The sequence below is a fragment of the Mastigoproctus giganteus genome, chromosome 4, assembly GCF_048544385.1.
Source record: "Mastigoproctus giganteus isolate SK-2022 chromosome 4, ASM4854438v1, whole genome shotgun sequence".
NCBI classification, from domain to species: Eukaryota; Metazoa; Arthropoda; class Arachnida; order Uropygi; family Thelyphonidae; genus Mastigoproctus; species Mastigoproctus giganteus.
In genome coordinates, this window is record NC_143578.1 from 208,606,697 (window position 1) to 208,630,989 (window position 24,293).

The following is a 24,293-nucleotide window of genomic DNA, read 5'->3' on the forward strand; positions in this document are numbered from 1 at the left end:
AGGTCTGGTCTCATTTTAGTAAGAATGTAGTGTTGCTAGATCGAGTACAAAGAAGGGCAACAAGATTGGTGAGGGGAGGAAAGGGGTGCTCTTACCAAGAAAGGTTTAAGTTCTGCAAATTGCAGTGCCTGGAGAGTAAGCACTTGCGAGGTGATCTGATTCAGGTGTATAAGGCCTTGAATGGGTTGAGCAAGTTTAATGCCGATTGGATTCTTCCTCTTGCTGAGATTACGAACCTGAGGGGACACAGTTTCAAATTGAGGAAAGATAGTTGTAGAATAGATGTGCAGAAATTTGCCTTTAGCCAGCGGGTAGTTGATTGGTGGAACAGGCTTCCATCTTTTGTTGTGGAAGCTAATAGCCTAAATAAATTTTAGGGCTCAGCTGGACAGACATTTGGTATGAATGGAGGTGTGAAATGGGAGGTTTTTTTTTTTTTTTTTTGGCTGATGCCGCATAAGCTTGCTTTCTTGCATCATATGCCTCTACTAATGCTAATTACAGAACTAGAGGCCCTAAATTTAAATTATAAGGAAAGAGATTTAGACTTTATTGTAGACAGTTTCCATTTAGCCAGTAAGTTCTTAATTACTGGAATAATTTACCTTCGTGGGTAGTTTAGACTGACAACTTTTGAAAATTGAAAAGTCATCTGAATATAGGGCTGCCATCCATCCTCATTTTCCTGGACATGTCCCCATTTTTTATATATCATGGACTGTCCGGGAGGAATTTCTAAATTTTGGCTCTTAAAATTTGAAAATCTCCTGATCCTTATCATTGGTAAAATTTGTAAGTCATACACCAACCAGGTTTGCAGAAGTAAACTCAAGAATCTCCACTTCCGGCTATAAACAATGTAGACTTAAGAGTTTATCATGCGTATGGAGTTGCTGACATTTTGTTCGTGTAGTTTGACTTTTTCACTCCATTTTTTTATTCTCTTACATTCTTGGTGAGTAAACAATTCAAAATAAATTTTCTGTCATTATTTATTTTACCTGAAATTCATTCTAATTAAGTGAATTTATTCTAAATTAAAATTACGATTCCATTTTTTTTTAATTAGGTAAGTTTTCTTTTTAATTAGGTAATCATACATTTTCTATTCTTCTTTCAGCAGTTCGTATAAACAATATTTGATACGTCCAACTTCAATTCGTTGTATTTATTTAAGAGTAAGCATAGTTTTTGTATGTAATATTTCTTAATTATCAGTTGAAGTAATCAGTCACTTCTTCAAATAATTTTTTATTTCTACTATTTAAATTAAAATAATTCTTTAATTTACATAAATTCAGGAATACCCATTATGCCAAAAAGGAAGTGCAAGTTTACGGATAACTTGAGGATGAAATATCGAGGTTTTCAAAAGGGAAGAGTAGATGATGAGGCGGAATGCATCATTTGCAGTCCAGAAAGCTACATCTTCATTGCTAACAAGGGTTGAGATGATTTGAACATCCACATGAATTCAGAGATACTTAAGAACATTAGATTTGAAAAATCTTGCAGCAAGGTAATGGACTTTTTAGTAAATGCTCCTAAATGGCTTGATGCAAGAGTTTGTATTGCTGAAGGAACCCTTGCCTTTTCATATAGTGGCACCTCATCACAGCTATAAATCAATGTCTTGTGCAAAAACAGACTGATGCCATAATTAACTCTATCTTAGCAGTCCATTCATTTGAAGAATTGTTAAGTCCCTGCAGAATGTACAGTTTTTTGGAGTTTCCACTGACGTCACTAATCATGGATTTCTGAAAATTTTCCCTATTCTTGTGCATTATTTTGACCGGAAAAATGGTGGCTCAAAGGTTAAGCTAATAGAATTAAATAGCAAGTCAGATGAGACCACAGCTACTTTTACTGGTTATGTTTATGAGACCTTGTGTAAAAGTGTCCTGGATAAGAAATGTATTGCATTTGGTGGACATAATTGTAACATAATGTTTGGAGGAGTGTGGAGTACAATGAGAATAATGTATTTGCAAATTTACAGAGATTATTTGGTCGATCGCTAATGGGAATGGACTGCTCTGCCCACATTCTGCATAACTGTATCCAGCCTTGAGCAGATGCAACTGATGTAGATATTGACTCCATTGTTCTTAAGATTTTTAATTATTTCAGTGCCTACACTTTATGTATTGAAAACTTAAAAAATTATGCAAATTTACAGAGGTTACCTATAAAAAACTTCTGTATCATAGCCGAACACGCTGGCTTTCTCTATTACCTGCATTTGAAAGGATTATAAGTATTTATCTAGCCCTAAGGTCTTTCTTTTTGTCTCAAGAAATCCCCCAAGATTTTAAAGCTTTTCTTTGAAGATGAGTTTAGTGAAACTTATCTTGTTCGTTGCCAAACTGTAATGTCAGTCTTCAATTCACATATAACGAGCATTGAAAGGAATGACAATTCTTTGATAGAAATTATTGAAGTTCTTGCTTCTGTGAGGGATATTCTGTCAGAAAGAAGTAAATGTCATTTCATTTCCCTCAAAGTGAAGGAAATGTTGGAGAAGAGGCAAGAAGAGGGATATATATAGAGAAATGTGAAATTTTCAGAAGAAATATCCAGAACTTATATTCATCATACTGAATACTTGGACATTTGGTTGAAACCACTGGAAGAAGTTTCTTTATTCAGGTGGATGTCTTTAAGAGAGCCACTTGAATGGGATAGTGTAGTTTCAACAATTAGGTACCTTCATACAAAAGGAGTGTTTGTGTGGATGATGTGAAGTGCTTTGATCAGTTTTGTAATTTAAAAAAAATTGTAGCAGAAATTAAGGATACTGAGAGAATGAAGAGTTTTTCTCAGAGCTGTTAATAATTGCTCAATTTTTCTTTTCCATACCACCACATAATGTGTTTATTGAAAGACTGTTTTCAGTGATGGAGATGCATGGTGTAAGGATAGAAACTCTTTTACTGTGGATTCTATTGAGGGACTAATGCTTGCAAAATTCAATTTCAGTGACATGCTGTGTAAAGATTTCCATTCATATTTATCCAAAAACACAAATTTACAGAGAAAAATTGCATCAGTGGAAAAATATAAAAGAAATGTAGAGAACAGCAAATAAATTATGCTGAGAAAAATAAGTTTTTTTTATTCATACCATGATTATCATTTTTTACAAGTTAAGCAATCCACATAAGAATGGTAAGTGTAAATTCTGTTAATTTAAGGGATTTGAGATATTCATTTAAAATATTTAACATGTTATTACTTCGCCAGTGACTATGTTATTATCCTATTATCATAAAAAACTGTTATTAAAGGCATAGGCATTTTTGAAAAGATTGTAAGAGAATGTAAGCTGTGTTTTAGTACAATAGGGAAAGGCATCCTCAAAAGTCCAGATTTTTCTGCCCAAATCCCTCATTTTTAAGGTTAGAGAGGTGGCAGCCCTATCTGAATAGTTATCTATGTAAGGAGAGAAATGCATGTTATTTTCTTTTTTATTATTATTTTATTATTATTATTACAAAGTAAATCATGGAAAGTTTTCACAAACTAGGGTAGTGCTTTTTTCTTTTTTTTTTTTTTGCAGTCTTGCCATAAACAAATATATAGTGCTAGTAGGAGCCCTGAGGCCATTTCTAATAAATTGTGGGGAGGAGTGTTACTCAGAAATGTTAAATGGCATAAGATGTAAATAGTGACATCCTAGATGCACTTTATAAACAATAATTTCTACTGTAACAATTATTTTTTTTATAAAATTTCCAAATTATGGAAATGGTAAAAAAAACTTGTTAAATGATATACTTTTAACAAGTTTTAGTATGTCATTCTGTATAATTTAACAAAATTGCAAAAAAAAAAACTTAATTTGAGAATAAACTGCTAAGCATATCAGTTTCACATTATGAAGTGAACTTAGTTTAAAGCATCCACTTAATATTTTACCAAAGAAATTCATATAATGATAGCTTTGTTCACTACAGAAAACTTCCATTGCATTCATTCTGGTTTCTTCATAGTGTGCACAATTACTTGTTAGAAACTATTGTATGTTACAGGTTATTCAGTATTATAGCTTTGTTGTTAGTGGATAGTTGTTCATTGATTGTTTAATATTAACATGATGACTTACACCAACTTAACAATTTTTGCATTTAGTAAAATTTTTTTAGCAAGTCACTAATTAAAACTAATGATCTTTTAACTTGTGAAACAACATCCACTTAGACAGCATGCCATTTATTTTATATAATGATATGAAACCATCCTTGCTTATAGAATTGCACTACATGCTGTTTTACTTTTTAAACAACTATTTTCCTAATCTTAATTTATTGATGTAAAAATACCTTTGCCTGTATAGGTTTCTTTCCATAATGTTATGGTTATGACATCCTTCCTATTTTCTATCCTGATAAAAGTCCATTGAAAATCAGTTTGTCAGTTGAATTTTCAGCTGTCAAGAGGTTGCAACATCTCAGATCAGGTATTGTTTACTCTCCTTTGCAATAGGTTTAAAGGCTGCAGACTATAAGATCACCTTGTATTAAGACTGTTTTCTTTGAGTTCTTTAAACATGGCTGCTTCCTTTGGGCAGCAGTAACTTACATTGCAAGTTGATGTACAATATAGTTTCTTTTGTGATGCATAGGGTTGTTCTGTGATATTTTAATGTGGTGGTGTAATATCTTCTTCCTGAAATATTTTCCATAACTTGCTTAACTACACTGCATTAGCATTTAGTTGTCTTGGTACCTCTGTTTGGTCAACCATGTGCCAAAGTAGGATTTGGTTTACATCCTTTGCCATACATTTCAAAGAATCATATAAGTATTGCCACTGTGATACTTTCAACATTCTTTGTGATAAAGTTTGACAACCTGCTCTCCAAAGATGAAATTAAGAGGGGCAATTTTAAAATATTTTTATATATTTATATCTTGCATGTTTTGATTTGAAAGTTCTGATTCATTTCATTTTATTGTGTGTGTGTGTGTGTGTGTGTGTGTGTGTGTGTGTGTGTGTGTGTGTGTGTGTGTGTGTGTGTGTGTGTGTGTGTGTGTGTGTGTTTTCTTTTTATAAACTGCAATTGTTAACTTATGGGTGTCTTATTATTCATTTTTGGTGGTGGGAATACACGTGTATACTGCAAATTGCTTTACATAAATTGGTTTAACATCTTTTTGGAGTCTGCCAGAACCACATTATTGTATGGGGAGGAAAACAATCTGACTTGCTAATGCATATAGGTCAAATAAATATGTCAAATAAATGACATTCCATTTTATTGAAAAATTTTTATTAGTTGATGTACTGAAACTTATGAGTTGTGTTTTTTTTTTTTTAATAACCTGAATGCACTGTAAGCTTTTGTAATTTCCATTCTTTGTACCTTTTCATATTAAAATGTTTTGTAGTCTCAATCATGCAGTTTTCTCATACATTTTGTTTTTTTAGAAATATCTTAAGGACATGCTAGAAAATGAGGAAATGCAAAGTTTAGAGGTAAGTTTTGATGTAACTTGACAAATATATTAAACTAGGTCTAGTCCAAGTGAAATCCAATGTTCTTGGAGTTCCATAATTATATGACTCAAATTTTACTTGTGTTTGTTTGGGGTTTTATTCCTCAGTCAAAAACAAGTAAATTTCACGTGAACATAGATTCTTACACTTGTTTTTACTGAGATGCAGCTGCTTCAAGAGTATACACAGCTGTGAGGAAAATCAACAAATGGAGAGTTTGACAGCTAGCAATTCTATTTTAGTGTCCGAACATAACCCTAAGCAGTAAGTAATGATATCAAGACATAATAATGATAAAGGTGAGATAATTAATTAGTTCTTATTCAGAACATTGCTAGCACACCAATTGCTAGGCAGACAGTCAGGCTGTAATGACTGAAATTCCTCCCACCCTAAATAAAAACCATAAATCAAATAAAATTTATGCACAATACTATTAATGTGCATATAATGTATAATTGTTAAACCAGCAGTAGCATTAACGCCACATTAATATGAAAGTTTATCCATCACAGTAATAAGACTAAAATTAACGGTGAAAAATTGTGTGTGTGTGTGTGTGTGTGTGTGTGTGTGTGTGTGTGTGTGTGTGTGTGTGTGTGTGTGTGTGTGTAAATTTGTAGTCGTGAAGGGCAATGTGCTAATGTTATGATACTAGTAACGCCAATTATGGAGAACAGAGGACGAATGGAACAGAAATCACTATTACAGTGAACAACATGGGGTGTGTATTTCATGTCAGAAACAGAGGCTATACCCACTTATTGCCGTTTCTTTCTTTGATTTCAGCAGCTGGCTCCTGAAAAAGGTGCTGAGATCACAGGACGAACAGCACTAAGTTATTCTTATTAATTCTTATTATTCCTTATTACTTCTCCTTTATCTTAGCTCCCTTATTTGTTCACCGTAATAGCAATTTCTGTTCTGTTCACCCTTTGTTCTCCATAATTAGCGTTACTAGTACCGTAACGTTAGCACATTACCCTTCACGACTATTAACTTATATAGAAATTATGGTCGTTGGGTGCTTTCTGTACATAGCAGTGCCCCAGGTCCATAATCCATTGTTGTTTTTATTATTAATAATATCTAAAACTGTTGCTTCCTTTAAAACACACACACACACACACACACACACATACATACATACATACATACATATATTTATAAAATATTGAAGATAATAATAGAACAGGTAAATCAAATAATACCATTCAGAAATTCTAAGAAAACGCAAAGGATTTTTTAAAAAATAATATATAAAAAAAAATAATAATAAATAAATAAAAAAATAAAATAAATAAAAAAATAAAATAAAATAAATAAAAAATTGTTATCGTTGTTTATCCACAATCCAGATGACTTCAACTGGGGCCAACCACCCAGACCGAAGGCAAAAAATGACAAGAAGTTCTCTGTTTCTGTAATGATCAATATATGCTAAGTAATTTGAATTTAAACCAAATATAAGTAATTAAAAATAGTTAAGAAAATTTAGCATCAAAAGTAAGAAATTATAAATGTAAGCATATATTAATCATCATTGACCCGACAGAGAACGTAATTTAATGATTAAAATAAGATTAAATATATAGTATAATGCATATCTACCGTATTCAGAACATAATGTAGTAACAACAATAGTCGTCAAGATCAAAATAATATGTGGTGCCACCTATGTGATGGATATGGTAATAATAAAATAAAAATAATTAATTAACCAATCAAATTTAAGTAATCAGATTTAAGTTAACGCAAAGAGAAAAACATGCAGATAGTAAGAAGAAAAACTAAAAGAGTAGGAATAATAGAACCTGAACTCCATAAAGGCGAAAAATAGTAGTATAGATAAGAAGTAGTTTCTCCTACATCCTCGGATTACCCTAATAATTTTGGAGAAATAAAGAGTGTAGGACAGTTTAAAGCCAATACAAGATATAAGTTGTGGCTCAGTTATGCCCGGGATCGCAAACCCGTTCCTATAGTAGGACCCTGAGCTGAATTTGCAAGTTACCTCAATGTGAACTTAAGTAAACTTAAATGAATTTAACTATGTAAAAAAAAAAAAAAAAAAAAAATGATACACTATAATTTGCAAGCCAGTGGGTACAAATTTTCTATGCCGTAAGACACAAAGAAAGCAAAGTGTATCCTATGTACGTATATACATGGCTCTAAATCCGTAATTATGGCAATTATATTGAAGCAATGGGTTCAGAAAACAAATTTTTGAAATTAATTATGTTTATTGCTTTTCTGAAGTGGTATTTCAGGTAAGCGATGGGAAAATTATTATTAATCAACTTATTGTACAATGCTATTATGTTTGCTGAACAGTTTTTATTATTATTGCAAATGTAAGCAATCCTCAGACATTGGGATAAAATGATATTAGCATGCCCTGATTTTGATATATTAGATCTCCAGTTTGTAAGGCCGACTACATTGAAATTAATTATTATTATTTTTTTTTTGGTAGTTGTTGGTGCATCGGCTTCTGTGGCCATAGTGCACCTCCCAAGGTTTTTGCAGTACTTTGATCCAAGCCCGAGGCGGGATTCGAACCCGCGACCTTTGGATTGCCAGGCAGGCACTTTACCCACCTGGCTAGCCCGGTCGGCTTGAAATTAAATGCATCTCTTTTATTATATATGTTTACATCTATATTATTATGAAATATTTCTATATGAAGATCCAGGTAATTTGCTATAGTATCAGAACTATTAGTTTTTTCTAATACAAGTTCTTCTGGATATAATTTACTGTAATCCTGAACGAAATGTTGACAGTTAAACACACATAGATCATCTACGTATCTAAATATAAGTAGGTTATCTTGGAATGCTCTTTCTGTATAATATAGATAGAGATTTGCAATTATGCTTGATGCTGGACTTCCCATAGGGGTGCCATCCACTTGTAAGTATAACGATGTTCCGTCATATACATAATTATTAAAGATACAAAAATTTATTAGAGTATCCCAGTAAGTTAAACCAAACTTTATAGCATTTTTATTTTCCAAATATAGTTTCTGGAGAACAACTTTTAAATTGTCAAGATTAATACTAGTGAATAAACTGTTAAAATCAAATGTTTGTATTTACTGAATATTGTTATTTTTTATTGCATTTATAATTGGAAAGTTGTTATTTATTATAATAGTTTTATTTATGTTATTTAATATAATTTTAATTAACTTTTCTAACTTTTTTCCTGGAATTTTAGCATAACTATCTCTACATGATGTTATTAATCTAAATGCAATAGGTGATTTATGAAATTTGGGTATACCGTATATAAATGGATATTTTAGGTTATTATACTTTAACTTTAATTTTTTATGTAATGCAATTAATTTTTTGATTATTACATTAGGTGAAGATGCTATGTATTTATATGTATTACTAGACTGCAGTTCATTTTTAATAATTACATATAATTGCATAATTGCAAGCAGCTTTGTCAACGGGAGTAATTACAAAATGTTCATGTATTTCTTTGAGCTGCCTATTTATTAATTTTGTATTATATAGATTATCCGGTATGAATTTCAATTGATTATATTTGTTAGATATGATATCAAGCATTGTAAATAACCACATGTGGTATGCCTCAACCGGTATGTTATATTTGTATGCAGATCTTATGCAGTATGTTAATAAATCTAGATATAATAACTTTTTAAAGGTTGATTTATTAATATCTAGATTTATTAACAGCTAGTTTATTAAAAGCTAGTTATTGTTGGTGACTATTTTCATGGTGAAAGGAAATATATTGTGCAAAAAGGATATCTGGAATAGGACCAGGGTATGTCTACCAGAGGCAAAAGCAGATGATGTTATAGAGCAGATATCTTTTAAGGGCACAAATGGTGATATTGTTGTACACCTTGGCACTACTGACATTAAAAGTAGTAGATCTGCAGACTTACTTAGCAAGCAGGTCAATGTTGAAAAAAAATCTCGAGTTAGGGTTAAATTTCAGTGTCTGCAATTCTGCCCAGACATAATAGGAGGGAGCATATGATGAAAGTCTTGTCAGTCAGTTTGCCCCTGGATAGATTGTGCAAGGCTCGTGGGATAGACTTTTTCTCACCCTGGTATGTGCTTGTTAACAGGAGAGTCTCTACAGAGATGGGATACACTTAAATAGAAAGCGTGCAAGACTTTGCTGATATTATCAAGGCAGGTGGGTCGGAAAACTGCTAGTTTGCAGGATTCACAGACTAATAGATTAACAGTAGCCGCAGGCAGAGGTGAAAGTGATTCTTGCACTGCTTGTATTGGAATGAGCAGCAGCCTGGAAAGCAAGGTGCTGGGGATTTCCAGCACCTTGCTTTCCAGGACTGCTGGGAGTTATCATGGAACAAGTAAATACATGGGCTGTGTTAGGATAACTAAGAGTAAGAATTGGTGCATGTATACTTACAAGTTCACCAATGCTAGGAGGTTAGGAAATAAATTTGACAAATTTGAGGTGCTGGTCAAGACATCAAAGGCAGATATGGTTGGTATATCAGAGATGTGGTGTCACACAGAGATAAAGAATGCAGAATTGGAATTTGGGGAGTACAATGTGTACAGAAAAGATACACAAGATAGAAGTTGAGGAAAGGTGATGCTGTTGGTTAAGAAACACACAAAATCCAAAGGAATGGCATCCAGTTGACATGAGTGGACAGTGCAACATTGAGTCAGTTTGGTGTGACATAAGCACTGGGAAAGCAAAATTGAGAGTAGGAGTGTGTTATATCTAATGAGTACAGTGAACAACTATATACTGTGAAATAGAATGGGCCAGTAAATCAGATTGTCTTATAATGGAGGATTTTAATTTCCCAGATATTGACTGGAACTTGTGGGTTGGTCACTTGCACACTAGCAAGGCTTTTGTGGATTTATTAGATAATTGTTTTCTACAGCAGAATGTTCAAGAGGCAACTAGAGGGAGTAATATTCTTGATCTGATTATTAGCAGTGATTCTTCATGCATTAAGAATCTGCAGATAAAGGAACCACTAGGTGGCAGTGACAACAGTATGCTGATGTGGGATTTACTTAAAGATGTAACTACCTTCGGGAGTAAAGGGAAAGGTTTTTGCTTTCATAAAGGTGACTACGGTGGTCTAAGACAGTATTTAAACTCTATACTGTGGGATCAACTGATGATGTTACCAACAGAAAATTCTAAATGGGAAGCATTCAAGGAAGCAATCTTGTAGCTACTAGGATTTTTGTCTCAACTAAGAAATACTGTTCAACGTTTAGGCCTAAATGGATGACAGATGAACTAATGAGACTCGTGGCAGAGAAGAAAAATGCATGGGATACACATAAATTATCAGGTGACACAGAAGACTATGGTAGATGTAAGCTAGTCTGTAATCAAGTCACAGAGGAGGTTAGGCAAGCAAAGGCAGAGTATGAGAAATCTTTGGCAAAGGATGCAAAGAAAAATAAGAAAGACTTCTTTACTTATGTAAACTCTAGAAGGATGGGGATGAATCAGATTTGTCCACTTGATATCGACAGTTCGATTGTTGATGAACCTGCTGAGGTAGCTGACAAACTGAATGAGTATATTCACACATGAGGAATTGTGTAGGGAAGTGGAGGCCAGAAGTTTATCAAACTGTAGCAAGTAGCTGAACAATTTTATAACAACTGAGAGCAAAGTGGAAGAGAAATTATTGAAATTGAACATAAAAAAGGCACTTGGGGTGAATGTGATCTATCCAGTTATATAAAAGGAGGCAGCAAAGGAAGTAAGAGGAAGTAAGCAAACCCTTAGTCATAATTATGAAAGCTTCCTTGGACTCAGGGGAGATATCCATGGACTGGAGATGTGAAAGTGTGTTCCCAATTCACAAAGGGTGACATGGGTAATTAAGGATGTGTAATACTTGTCTGTTAACCTGGAACAGAAGTTAAACTTCTGTTCCAGGGTAAAAAATGGAGTCACTGGTTAAAGAAGCACTGTATCATTGTTCAGACACAGCATGATTTGTTAAAGGGAAGTCTTGTTTGACAAATTTGATTGGATACTATGATGTGGTTTCAAAGGAACCGGATGCAAAAAATAATTTTGATATCATATACTTGGATTTTAGGAAAGCTTTTGATACTGTTGCACGTGGAAGGCTATTGTACAAATTGGAGCAGTATGGCATTAAGGGCAAGTTGCAGCTATGGATAAAAGAATGGTTGTGTGGGAGAAGACAGAGTGGTAATCAATGGACACTGCTCTTCGTGGAATAATGTTATTAGTGGAGTCCCCCAGGGTTCAGTGATTGGCCCATTGTTGTTTTCTGTATTTATTAATGATATTGATGAGGGTGTATCAGGTTTAATGTCCAACTTTGCAGATGATAGAAAGGTTGGCAGGGTTTTTAATGACAGTATGCTACTGCAACAGGACCTTGAAAAGTTGAGCAAATGAGGTGAGAGGTGGCAATTAAAGTTTAACATTGACAAATGTAAAGTAATGCATATGGATAGCAGTAACCCCAGAGTAACATATCAACTGTGTGGTACTGCACTCAGGCTAGTGGAGAATGAAAAATACCTGGGAGTAATTGTGCAGTCAGATATGAAATTTTATGAGAAGTGCAGACGGGCTGCAAAATGTAGCTCATGGGGTCTTGTCAATGATAAATAGGAATTTTGCTAGCAGGGATAAGGAAGTGATTATCCGCTTGTATAAGACAGTTGTCACGCCACACCTTGAATACTGCATGCTGATCTGAAGGCCTCATTTTAGGAAAGTTGTTGGGATACTGGAAAGAGTACAGAGAAGGGCAATGAGATTAATGAGTGGAACAAAGAGTTGCTGATACCAAGATAGGCTTAAATTTTGCAAATTGCAGTGTCTGGAGACTAGGCACCTGCAAGGTGATCTGATTGAGTTGTATGAGGCCTTGAATGGTTTGAGCAAGCTCAGTGTTGATGGGATTCTTCCTCGTGCTCAGAATAATCACCTGAGGGGCATAAATCTAAATTGCGGAAAGACAGTTGTAGAATAGATGTGTGGACATTTGCGTTTAGCCAGCGGGTGGTTGATTTCTGGAACAAACTTCCATCTGTAATTGGGGAAGTTGACATCTTAAATGAATTCAAGGGTGGACTAGACAAGAGTTTGGAGGGAATAGATGGGTGAAACAGGAAGGGTAATTTTTTTGGCTGATGCTATATAAGCTTGCTTTCTTGTGTCATATGCCTCTACTAATGCTGATTGATGTAATTGATTAAAATACAATTCTGAGCAAGACATTAAAATTTTGTAACATTTATTTATTTATTCACATGCTTCATACTTTACAGCCAGTAAATTTGAGACATTTTCTTTCACTTTGATAACTGATGCAGTCATTTCTGGTCTTGGTTATGCATGTGCTTAGTATGTCTGCATATCTTCTCTCTCCCTCTCGTATGCTTGTCTACATGTTTTTGGCTTGGACAAAGAAAGGAAGTGGCATACTGGCACCTTTACCATCAACTTAAAGATATAAGAAATGAAAAAGGGTTGGATATTGAATAATTGAAAAAATTCTGGGTAGATATAGAGTTATTTCTGGCACATTTTTAGTATGTCAGTGTCAAAAAAAGGATGGAAAGCATTGGTATAAAGCAATGGTTAAGCCACATATGGAATAGTGCATACAGTTTTTGGAAACCTCGTTTTAGGAAGAACATAGATTTGTTGGATAGCATACAGATAGCAACAAGATTAGTTGGGGTGTATCCATTACCAATAAAGAATGAGTTACTGCAAATTGAAATATCTGGAAAATAAACATGTGCGATAACTTAATTGAAGTGTTTAAGGCTTTAAAAGCTATAAAGTATTTAAGGGTAAAGGCCTCATGCTATGAGGTAGAATAACTAATAGACTAAATGACTAAAGTATTCAAGGGCAAAGGCCTCATGCTACGAGGTAGAATGACAAAGTAGAAGGCAGTCACAATATGAGATATAACCAAAACGATGCCAATCTAATTAATTAATTTAATTAATTAATTTAACTACTTTGGTAGATAGCTATGTTAAAATGGCTTTAAAAGGGCTAAATAAATTAAATATTGCTAGTATCTTTACTCCTTCTCAGATGAGACGGATAAGTGGACTTAAAAAGAGATGGATGCAGAATAGATATGTGGAAATTTGTCTTCCATTCATTACCGTATACAGGTCTGGAGGCCTCATTTTAAGAAGGATGTAGAGCTGTTGGAACGAGTGCAGAGAAGAGCAACACGATCAGTGAATGGAAAAATTTTCTCTTAGCGACTAGGCACCTGCGAGGTGATCTGATTGAGGTGTATAAAGCCTTGAATGGTTTGAGCATGCTCAATGCTGATGGGATTCTTCCTCTTGCTCAGAATAATCGCCTGAGAGGGCATAAATTCAAATTGAGAAAAGACAGTTGTAGGATAGATGTGCGGAAGTTTGCCATTAGCCAGCGGGTGGTTGATTGCTGGAACAAGGCAGAACTAGAAAAACGTTTGGAGCGAGTGGATGGGTGAAATGAGAAGGGTCTGTGTGTGTGTGTCTGTTTTTTTTTTTTTTTTGGCTGATGCTGTATAAGCTTACTTCCTTGTCTCATGTGCCTTTGCTAATGCTAATACAGTTAGTAATGCAACAAAATTAATTATTACTTATTTACTGTACTAATCACAAAAATACAGTTAGCAATACAAGAAAATTATAATTAATGCGATGAATGTCAGATGAATTAATGAGGCTAGTGGCAGAGAATAAGAATGTATGGGATGCATATAAAGTATCAGGCGACACAGAAGCTTATGGCAGGTATAAACTAGTCTGTAATCAAGTCACAAAGGATGTTAGACAGATTACAAGAAATCTTTGGCAAAGGATGCAAAGAAAAACAGCAAAGACTTCTTTACTTATGTAAACTCTAGAAGAAAAGGGATGAATCACATTAGACCGCTTAACATAGATGGGTTGACTATTGATGATCATGCTCAGGTAGCTGATAAACTGAATGAGGGGAGTGCCAGAAGTTTATCAAATGCTAACAGGGAGCTAAGTGATTTTGAAATAACTGAGAGCAAAGTGGAGGAGAAATTGTTGAAGTTAAACATAAGGAAGGCACCTGGGGTGGATGGGATCTATCCAGTTATATTAAAGGAGGCAGCAAAGGAAGTAAGCAAACCCTTAGCCATAATTATGAGAGCTTCCTTGGACTCATGGGAGGTCCTCATGGACTGGAGGTGTGCAAATGTATCACCAATTCACAAAGGAGGTTCAAAAGGTGACACAAGTAACTACAGACCTGTTAGTTTAACTTGTGTTCCAGGGAAAATAATGATAATGGAATCACTGGTTAAAGAAGCATTGCAGGATCATCTAGACAAGACTGCAGTAATAGATAAGACACAGCATGGGTTTGTCAAAGGGAGGTCTTGTCTGACCAATTTGATTGCTTACTATGATGTGGTCACAAAGGAACTGAATTCCAAAATAATTTTGATATCATATATTTGGATTTCAGGAAAACTTTTGATACTGTTGCACATGGAAGATTGCTGTACAAATTGGAGAGGTATGGCATCAAGGGTAAGCTGCTACAATAGATAAAGGGATGGTTGAGTGGGAGACAACTAAGAGTGGTAATCAATGGACACCATTCTTCTTGGACAAATGTTATTAGCAGAGTTTCGCAGGGTTCGGTGTTGGGCTCATTGTTGTTTTGTATATTTATCAATGATATTGATGAAGATATATCAGGTTTAATGTCCAAATTTGCAGATGATACAAAGGTTGGCAGGGTTGTTAACGACTGTAATGACAGTATGCTACTTCAACTGGATCTAGATAAGTTGGGAAAATGGGCTGAGAAGTGACAACTGGAGTTTAACATTGACAAATGCAAAGTACTGCATATGGGTAGCAATAACTGAAGAGAAACGTACCAACTGGGTTGTATTACACTCAGGAAAGTGGAAAGTGAAAAAGACCTGGGAGTAATTGTGCATCCAAATATGAAGTTCGCTGAGCAGTGCAGACGGGCTGCCAGGGCAGGTCATGGAATCTTGTCAATGATATATAGGAATTTTGCTAGCAGGGACAGAGAGGTGATAATCCCGGTTATAAAAGGCAATGGTTAGGCCACACCTAGAGTACTGTGTACAGGTCTGGAGGCCTCATTTTAGGAAGGATGTAGAGTTGCTAGAACGAGTACAAAGAAGAGCAACAAGATTGGTGAGGGGAACAAAGGGGAACTCTTACCAAGAAAGGGTTAAGTTCTGCAAATTGCAGTGCCTGGAGAGTAGGCACCTGCGAGCTGATCTGATTGAGGTCTATAAGGCCTTGATTGGATTGAGCATGCTGAATGCTGATGGGATTCTTTGTCTTGCTCAGACTAAGAACCTGAGGGGGCACAGTTTCAAATTGAGGAAAGATAGTTATCGAATAGATGTGCGGAAATTTGCCTTTAGCCAGCGGGTAGTTGATTGGTGGAACAGGCTTCCATCTTTTGTTGTGGAAGCTAATTGCCTAAATAAATTTAAGGCTGAGCTGGACAGGTATTTGGAACAAATGGAGGGATGAAATTGGAGGGTTTTTTTTTTTTTTTGGTTGATGCTGCATAAGCTTGCTTTCTTGCATTGTATGCCTCTACTAATGTTAATGGTAATGTGGTTGTAAAGTGCGACTAAGTTTCGTAATATCGGATTTTAAAGTACTAGTTCCAATTCTTATAAAGTCATGTAAATGTGGATCAGTTAGACATGATCATATTTTTGATTTTACATATTTCATTTTTGAAAAGGTCTGCTCACATATAGATGTACTTCCGAAAATTGATGTAAGCTTTCTTGCAAAATTAAATTTTTGGATAATCTGACTCAGATAATGTTGAATAAAAGTGAATTAGATTTTCATTTTTAAATATTGTCTTCAGTGCATCATCAAATTGAAGATCTACCAACTCTAATTGTAAATTCTCATCAGCATCATTGATGGGTACGTCAAATGGATTTTGAAAAAGTTCAAACACCTTTGAATTATTTTTAAAATCAGAAAATCTATCCACAAAATTTTTAGTGGAAAAATTATAACTAGGTATATTTTTAGATAAATTATCGCAACATGGAAAATGTGAAAACTTATTCTGAAGTAGTTGACTTTTAAATAACTTCTGTTAAAAAGGCAAGGTTCCATAACCATTTGAGATCTGACAGTTCCAGAACAGGTTTCAATTTTTTGTTCATAAATACATAGATCTATTTTAATCCTAAGTTCAAAAAATCACTTCAACACATTACTGCGACTCAACCATCATACTTCAGTGCAGTACAACAAATCACTGTATTCAGCCTCAGTAGTTTCAAGAAAATTTTTGAATTGCCGATGATTCAGACCAGTCTTGCGAATAAAATTTACTGTTGATATTAACAGTTGACGTGACTGAATCTACGCCCAAAAATTTACTGCTGGTAAATTATACAATGAAATTGCATTGATTTTTAAATATTTTTACTCTCAAGATATTTTGAAGCTGACCCATGAACCCAATTTTAGTACCAAACATATTTTTAGCAGCGTCCATCGTAACTGCTGAAAGCAAATCCCAATTCAATTTGAGGCCATCTATTGCTTCTAACACACTCAAAAATATATTTTTGAGTGTGTCAGAAGCACTCAATGCAACTAGCTCTCCAGTTACTTCAAAACTTTGATTTACACCTTGGGTATGAATTAGTAATTGAACTGTGTGGCTTGTATCTTCACTCTCATCAATTGTCATTGAAAAATATGTGAATTCGCAAACTTTTTATACGAGTTGATTTTGAACATCAGCTCCTAAATCTTCAATTCTTCTTGTTACGGTTGATGAAGATAAACTTACAGATGCAAAATTCTTTACTTTCTCAGGACTGGACATACTTCTTCTGCAATTTCCAGACAAATTTGTTTTACAAATTCTCCATCCATAAAGGCCTTTCCTTCTTTGGCAATGATTTGGGAGGCTCTAAAACTAGCTCTAACTGCAGATAAATTTTTATGAGTAAGTGTTCTATTCTTCTGTTGTTGACTTTGAAAAGTTTGGGTTAGTTCCGCTGTGAAGCTCCTTGAAATTTATCATAATTTGAGGCATGTTTTGTGGTATAGTGATGTTTTGCATTATATTTATTTGAACACCAACAAGGCTCCATTGCAAATAAGACATGTGCAAGCATGTCTTTTTTGAGCAGTGCAAAAAAGTAATTAATTGGCCGCTGCTCATTAAAAATGCAACACTCAGCATAGGCTTTTCTTTTTTTCGACATCAACTTCGACATGATTTTTATGGGGGTCACTGGAATAAAAAAATACTCAAATATTGAAGTAAGTAAGCACTGACGTGTCTTAAAATTTTATGAAATATTTTAACATAAAGGTTATTATTATATTCATATCACTTATATTACGTGAAATTAATAATATAGTTTATTAGGCTGTTTGCCTAATAAACTACATTATTATAATATAAAACTTAGTTTTATATTATAATTAAAAGCTATATTATTATTACTTATAATATAGTTTAATAAGGTGGTTTCAGGTATCTTACCAATACCCATCATCAGACCACGCTATGGGGAGAAAAAGGGCTACAATTCTGAATATTTTAGGATATTGCAGTTATAATTACTAATAATACAATTGCAATTACCAATATTACAATTTGCACATTATGATTCTAAAGTATTAAGTTTTTAATTGCTGTTGCAATGGAAAACAGGAAATCAAGGTAATACAAAGAGATTAAATTCATACCTGCCGACAGCCTCCTCTTGCTGATGCTACCAGAAACTTTGTGCATACAGGCTGCCAGCAGTTAATTTATAGGAGAGGGATTAACTCCATTAATCAATAGGATAGTGTCATGTTTTTATCCTGGATCCGGTTCTTGTTTAGTAGAAGCTAGGGTTGATCTTTGCTTCCATACTCTGATCATCGTGGTTCATGTGCAGGCTGGTTCAGGATCTTACCGATACCAATCATCAGACTATGCTGCTGGTGTCAGGTTTTATCTTGGATCCGGGATTCTTGTGTAGTGGCAGCCTAGGGTGACCTTTGCTTCCATACTCTGGACATCAGGCTTGGTGTGCAGGCTGGCAAGGGATTAGGAAATCCCTAATTACTGTCTCTCTAATGCCTGTTGCAATTTAATGACAGGGACAAGATTAACGGATTATTTTAACGTTTCAAACAATATCTTTGAGTGGAAATGACAGAATTAATATCTAACAAGACTAAGCTGACAACACAGAGGTACCAACACAATTAATCAACCAACGAATGTTAAAATAATCTATAAAGTGTTTTTCATAAATTTTATTGTGATCTGATATAAAAATTAATTTTTACGATCTAATTGAAATATCCACTGTCCGGATAAAATCCTTTCGCGGGCCGTAGTTTGGGGACCCCCTGGTCTACAGTCCAAGAATGATAGGCCTTATGCCAAGCTATACAGTGTCTGCCTTTAATTGGGATGATTAGTGGCTTGTGGACACAATGGGTTACCACACCCGTGCTAACCCATTTCATGCAGCATCTTGTGCACTGTACTGGTGCTTACATGTCCCAAACATTTCACTTAATGGCCTGTGTGTGTGTGTGTGACAGTGTCAAACTGGCTTCCAAGCGGACAATTTTTTTGCAGAGCTCTCTTGTCACATGCTTTCTGCTTCAGAGGTTCCTTGGTTATTTCATGACAGTTTCAGCACCAGTCTGCTTCCATGTGCAGATTACATCACTATCGTCCGCCTAGGGATCTTCAGTGCTGTCGAAATGTTACGTACAGATAGATTGCTTATGTGGCACCCTATTATTATGCTGCACTGGAAGTCTGCCAGCTCTGTTATTTGCAGTATCTTGCATTCACAATAATTATACTACTGTCTCCTTGAAAGCCTACAAGCTATAGTTGTCTAACATATGGTGCTGGAGCAGGAGGTGACCAACCATCATCAGAAGGTCTGGATATTAATGGTAGAAAGTGTGTCTGTATATTTTTAAATACAAATGTGAAATGTTGTATGTTGATATCCCAAATTTAATATCCAGAATATCACCAGCTAGTAGTACAGTGAAAAAATTAAGTTAATCTCTTTCTATGCACCATATACCAGCATTACATAGGCCTAAATATGAAAACTTTGAATAACATCTTATGTGTGGAGACATATGATTGTCATTAATAAATAATAATATTTTAAACATTAGGGAAGGACTGATTTTACTGCTTTCTGGCATAAAGGACTGTTGTTCTGACAGATATTAATATAATTTAAACAAAGAAAATAATTTATACAAATAGTGTCATAAAATATATGCTTACTTTCATCTCTGCCAAAAAAAATTTAACAAATGTATGAATTGAAGTTGTTGCTGTGCAAGTATTTATGCATCTCATACGTATTTTGATAAAAGCAATTGTCTAGAAATTTTAGTAAATGTTAGTAATTTAGACCAGGGCTGTCCAGTCCAATCTTAGCTAATCCGAGGGCCACATTAAAAAAAAATCAATCTGAGGGCCGCATCCAGAATAATAAATACAGTACAGTAATTAAAATATTTGGAGAGTCCTGCCATTAGGTTTAGCAAGGTTTAGTACTACCGTTAGGTTTAACAAACGCTTCTAAAATTTCGTAATAAAGGAAAGTCGTGTTGCTTATAAAAGTTTTTATTGAAAGAGTAGACAGGATACGATTGTTTATAATTATTATTTCATTTTAATGAGAGCTCTGCGGTTGTCCATTTTCATTTACTAACATATCTATATCAATATTGATGCTTGTAGTTGCCAGTCGCAGTAAATGTGAAAGTGATTTATGAGTCAATGAACATCTGTATTTGGATTTTATGAATTTCATTGTTGAAAAAGTGCAAAGATATATGCTCCCGAGCATTGACATCTTGAGTCCAAAGTCCCTTGATTTCGGATAGCGCTCTCTTGGTAATAATTTTAAAAAATTCTCCTTTTTCAATTCTGCCAGTATAAAAAGGGTCAGATTGCAAATCGCACAATTCCAGTTGGAGGTCAGATCTTACGTTTTCAATGCTGACAGTCAATGGTTGAATGAAAACTGAAATATCTTCTTCGGTTTCCTTATTGTCGCCAAATCGATTCTCAAAGTCCTCCATGATTGTTTCAATGCACTTTATATGAGCTGAAAATGATGTTCTCTCAAAATTCTTCATTTCTTCAAATTGTTTTTTACAATTAGGAAAAAAAAGTAAAAATATTATTGGCCAATGTTGATTTCAAAAGCTTCATACTTTTAAACCATTCAGATGACCATATAAGTTGGCAATATTGTGTTGTTTGCCCTACAGCTTTAAGTTCAACTCATTCAAATGGTTGGTTACATCTGTTAAAAATGCAAGATCAGATAAAAAGGGATCTTGCATTTGATTTTTAAGTTCTGTTGTGTCAGACTTCACTTCATTTTTAAGAAATATGGGTATTTCTTTCCGAATGGCAAAAAAGCACCCCAGACGTTTTCCAGCACTTAACCAGCGAATATCAGAATAGAGGAGCAAATCGCCATGTGCAGCATCCATTTCGCTCAAGAAATCGCGAAACTTACAATGAGTCAGAGATCTATAAGCTCCTCATATAATATTGGTTACTTTTACAGCTACTTTCATGACATTGACTTGATGTAGAGATTTTCCACAGAGTACTTCTTGATGAATGATGCAATGAATGGTAGGGCAGTTAATATTATTTTGTTTCAATAGTCCACAAAACCCGATTCCAGTCCCCATCATAGCTTTGGCTCCATCAGTGACAATGCCGGAACATTTATCGAATCCTCAATAGTTTATAACAGAATTTTGAACTGCTTTGAAAATACCAGTACCTTTAGTAGTCCCATGCAAAGGTGTAAGATTGAGCAGTTCTTAATAATAGTAAAGTGCTCCTGAATAGTTCGAAGAAAAATTAAGAGTTGACTTACGTCTGCTTGATCAGTGCTTTCATCCAGACACAATGAAAAGTACCCATATTTTGCCATTGAAACACACAGTTTTTTTGAAACATATTGATCCATGTGTTCTACACGTTTTGCAACGGTCTGATGAGATAATGCCACTGTTTCGAACTTCTTGGCTAATTTCGGCTCATTAAATTGTTTTGCCATTTCAATTGCACATTTCTTCACAATCACACTGGCACTAAAAGGCTTTTTTGCTTTTGCTTAACTCCAATGCTACTTTGTACGAAGCAGCAAGGCTAGAACTTTGTGCAGTGCTAACTTTAGCAAAAAAACTCATTTGATGCATCAATTTCTTCTTATATTCCACAATAATGGTACTTCTTGATTCCCCAATATACATCTCAAACATTTTACTGTGTAATGTAGTGTAGTGTCGTTTCACATTATACTCTTTAGGCACTGACAAAACTTGCATGAAAACAGGACATTGAATTTTATTCTTGTTGTTTGTAATCAGTCTTATTCCCATCGGCTTTGATACATTCGCTTTTCTTCTTCAATTTTTCTTTTCTTGTGAGACATGGTTGTTTGACAATAAGTAGTAATTTATTAAGTAGAAGTGAAGTATGTTGAAGATAACATGGAAATCAATCGCAATGTGTATCTACTAATTTGGTGAGCCCCAGTGACACAACCTTGGTAGAAGGACAGACGGATGACACTAACAACGGGCAACCTCTCTCGGAGCATGCGCATTGAAACGAGACATCCAGCATGGACGCAATGAAATGCATTTGAAGTCGAACGTAGAAGCTAGGTTTGCACTTGCAAGTAGTGTTTTGCGACGAGAGTTTTATTTTTCACGCGTGAAAATCAAAAGGCCTAACCCACAGGAGGGCTGCACAAAATCGTTCCATGGGCCGTGGTTTGGACAGCCCTGATTTAGACCATTAATATTGCTGTCACTATGAAAGCAAATAATTTTAAACTAAACAATTTAAACTAAACTTAATTTTAAACTAAAGAATTGAATTGCACAGTGTCACATCTTTTGTGATTTACCGGGTATAACTTTGGTGATATTATGCCGAATAAATTTTATATCAATAATCAAAGTGCATGAAAATATACAAAATAAGTAAAATGAGCAAAATATGATAAGAAAGTTAAAGTAATGTTAAGAAAGTTAAAAGTAAGTTTAAAATTAAACTTAATGATAAACTTCAAAAAATTAATTTTAAAACAGCTTTAACTATATTATTGCATGATAAATCAATGATTTATCATAAATTTCCTTGTAGAGATAAGGAGGTCATAATCCCACTGATAAGGCAATTGCACAACCACCACACTCATAATGTTATGTTCAAGTATAGAGACCACATTTAAATAGAACATAGAACTCCTTAAATGCATCCAAAGATAGGCAACTTGCCTGGTCACATCTAAAAATGGTGTCCATATGAGAAAAGACTTTGAATATATGGTCTAAAGAGCTTGTAACCTGTGTGCCTTAGAGGAGATTTTATTGAAGTGTATAAGGCTCTCTGAGAGGTTAAAGTAAAATTGAATGAGAGTGGAATTTTCATTGTTATTAAGTGATTCCAGAACTAGGGCCCATAAATTCAAATTATGGGGAAAGATGTTTTCGTTGGATTGCAGGAAATTTTCCTTTCGAAAGCAAATTACACTAGTCAACAAAAAATATTTTTTGTCATACCTCTGCAATGAAAATATACGATTCTGGAGGAATTAAATGCGCTGATTCCGAAAATCACCATAAGTCAACATTAAAAGATATATCAACGTTTAATGTTAAAATAAAGGGATATATATATAAAATTCAATTTTGTAATACAAATGTAAAAAAATGTTATACGTTCTCTATAACTCATTTAACTTCAGAAAAAATATCATAAATCATAGCGTAATATTTATATTTCAATAATATATAATCAGCATACCTGTAATTGTCCTTAAAAATGTTTGCTACTAAGTGATTTTCTCTTGTATTACCTGCTTTTACGACAGATTGAAGTTTGTTCCAGCAATCACCCCCCCCCCCCGCTGGCTAAAGGCAAATTTCTGCAGCACATCTATTCTACAACTGTCTTTCCTCAATTTGAATTTATGTTCCCCTCAGGTGATTAATCTGGGCAAGAGGAAGAATTCCATTAGCATTGAGCATGCTCAAACCATTCAAGGCCTTCTACATTTCAATCAGATCACCTTGCAAGTGCCTAGTCTTCAGACACTGTAATTTGCAAAACTTAAGCCTTTCTTTGTAAGTGCAATCCCTTGTTTCATTCACTAATCTTGTTGCCCTTCTCTGTACTCATTCCAGCAGCTCTACATCTCTTCTAAAATGTGGCCTCCAGACATGTATACAGTACTCAAGGTGTGGGCTGATCATTGCCTTATACAAGGGCATAATCACATCCTTTTCCCTGCTAGAAAAATTCCTGTACATCATTGACAAGACACCATGAGCTACCCTTGCAGACTGTCTGCACTGCTCAAACAACTTCATATTTGACTGCACAATTACCCCTAGGTCCTTTTCATTCTCTACTGCCCTCAGTGTAGCATTACTGAGGGCGATAGAGAATGAAAAGTACCACACAGTTGATACATTACTCTAGGGGTTACTGCTACCCATATGCAGTACTTTACATTTGTCAATGTTAAACTTCAGTTGCAACCTCTCAGCCCATCATGGAATAAGACCAGAAACAGAATCCAAATAATAAGTCAAGTTGTACCTGAAAAAATAAAGGTAAAAACAAAATATCACAAATAATATGCTAAAAGTACTTCATGTTGCAAATTCAAT

General features: G+C 34.6%; 1 protein-coding gene across 1 annotated transcript in view; it reads left to right on the forward strand.

Moving 5' to 3' along the window:
* The window catches only part of LOC150087355 (uncharacterized), a 224,242-nt gene that overhangs the window by 142,589 nt on the left and 57,360 nt on the right, over window positions 1-24,293 (forward strand). Inside the window, exon 7 of the mRNA XM_090372018.1 lies at window positions 5,434-5,481. Within this exon, the coding sequence (XP_090228144.1) occupies window positions 5,434-5,481 (48 nt within the window). The remainder of the gene's footprint in view (window positions 1-5,433; window positions 5,482-24,293) is intronic.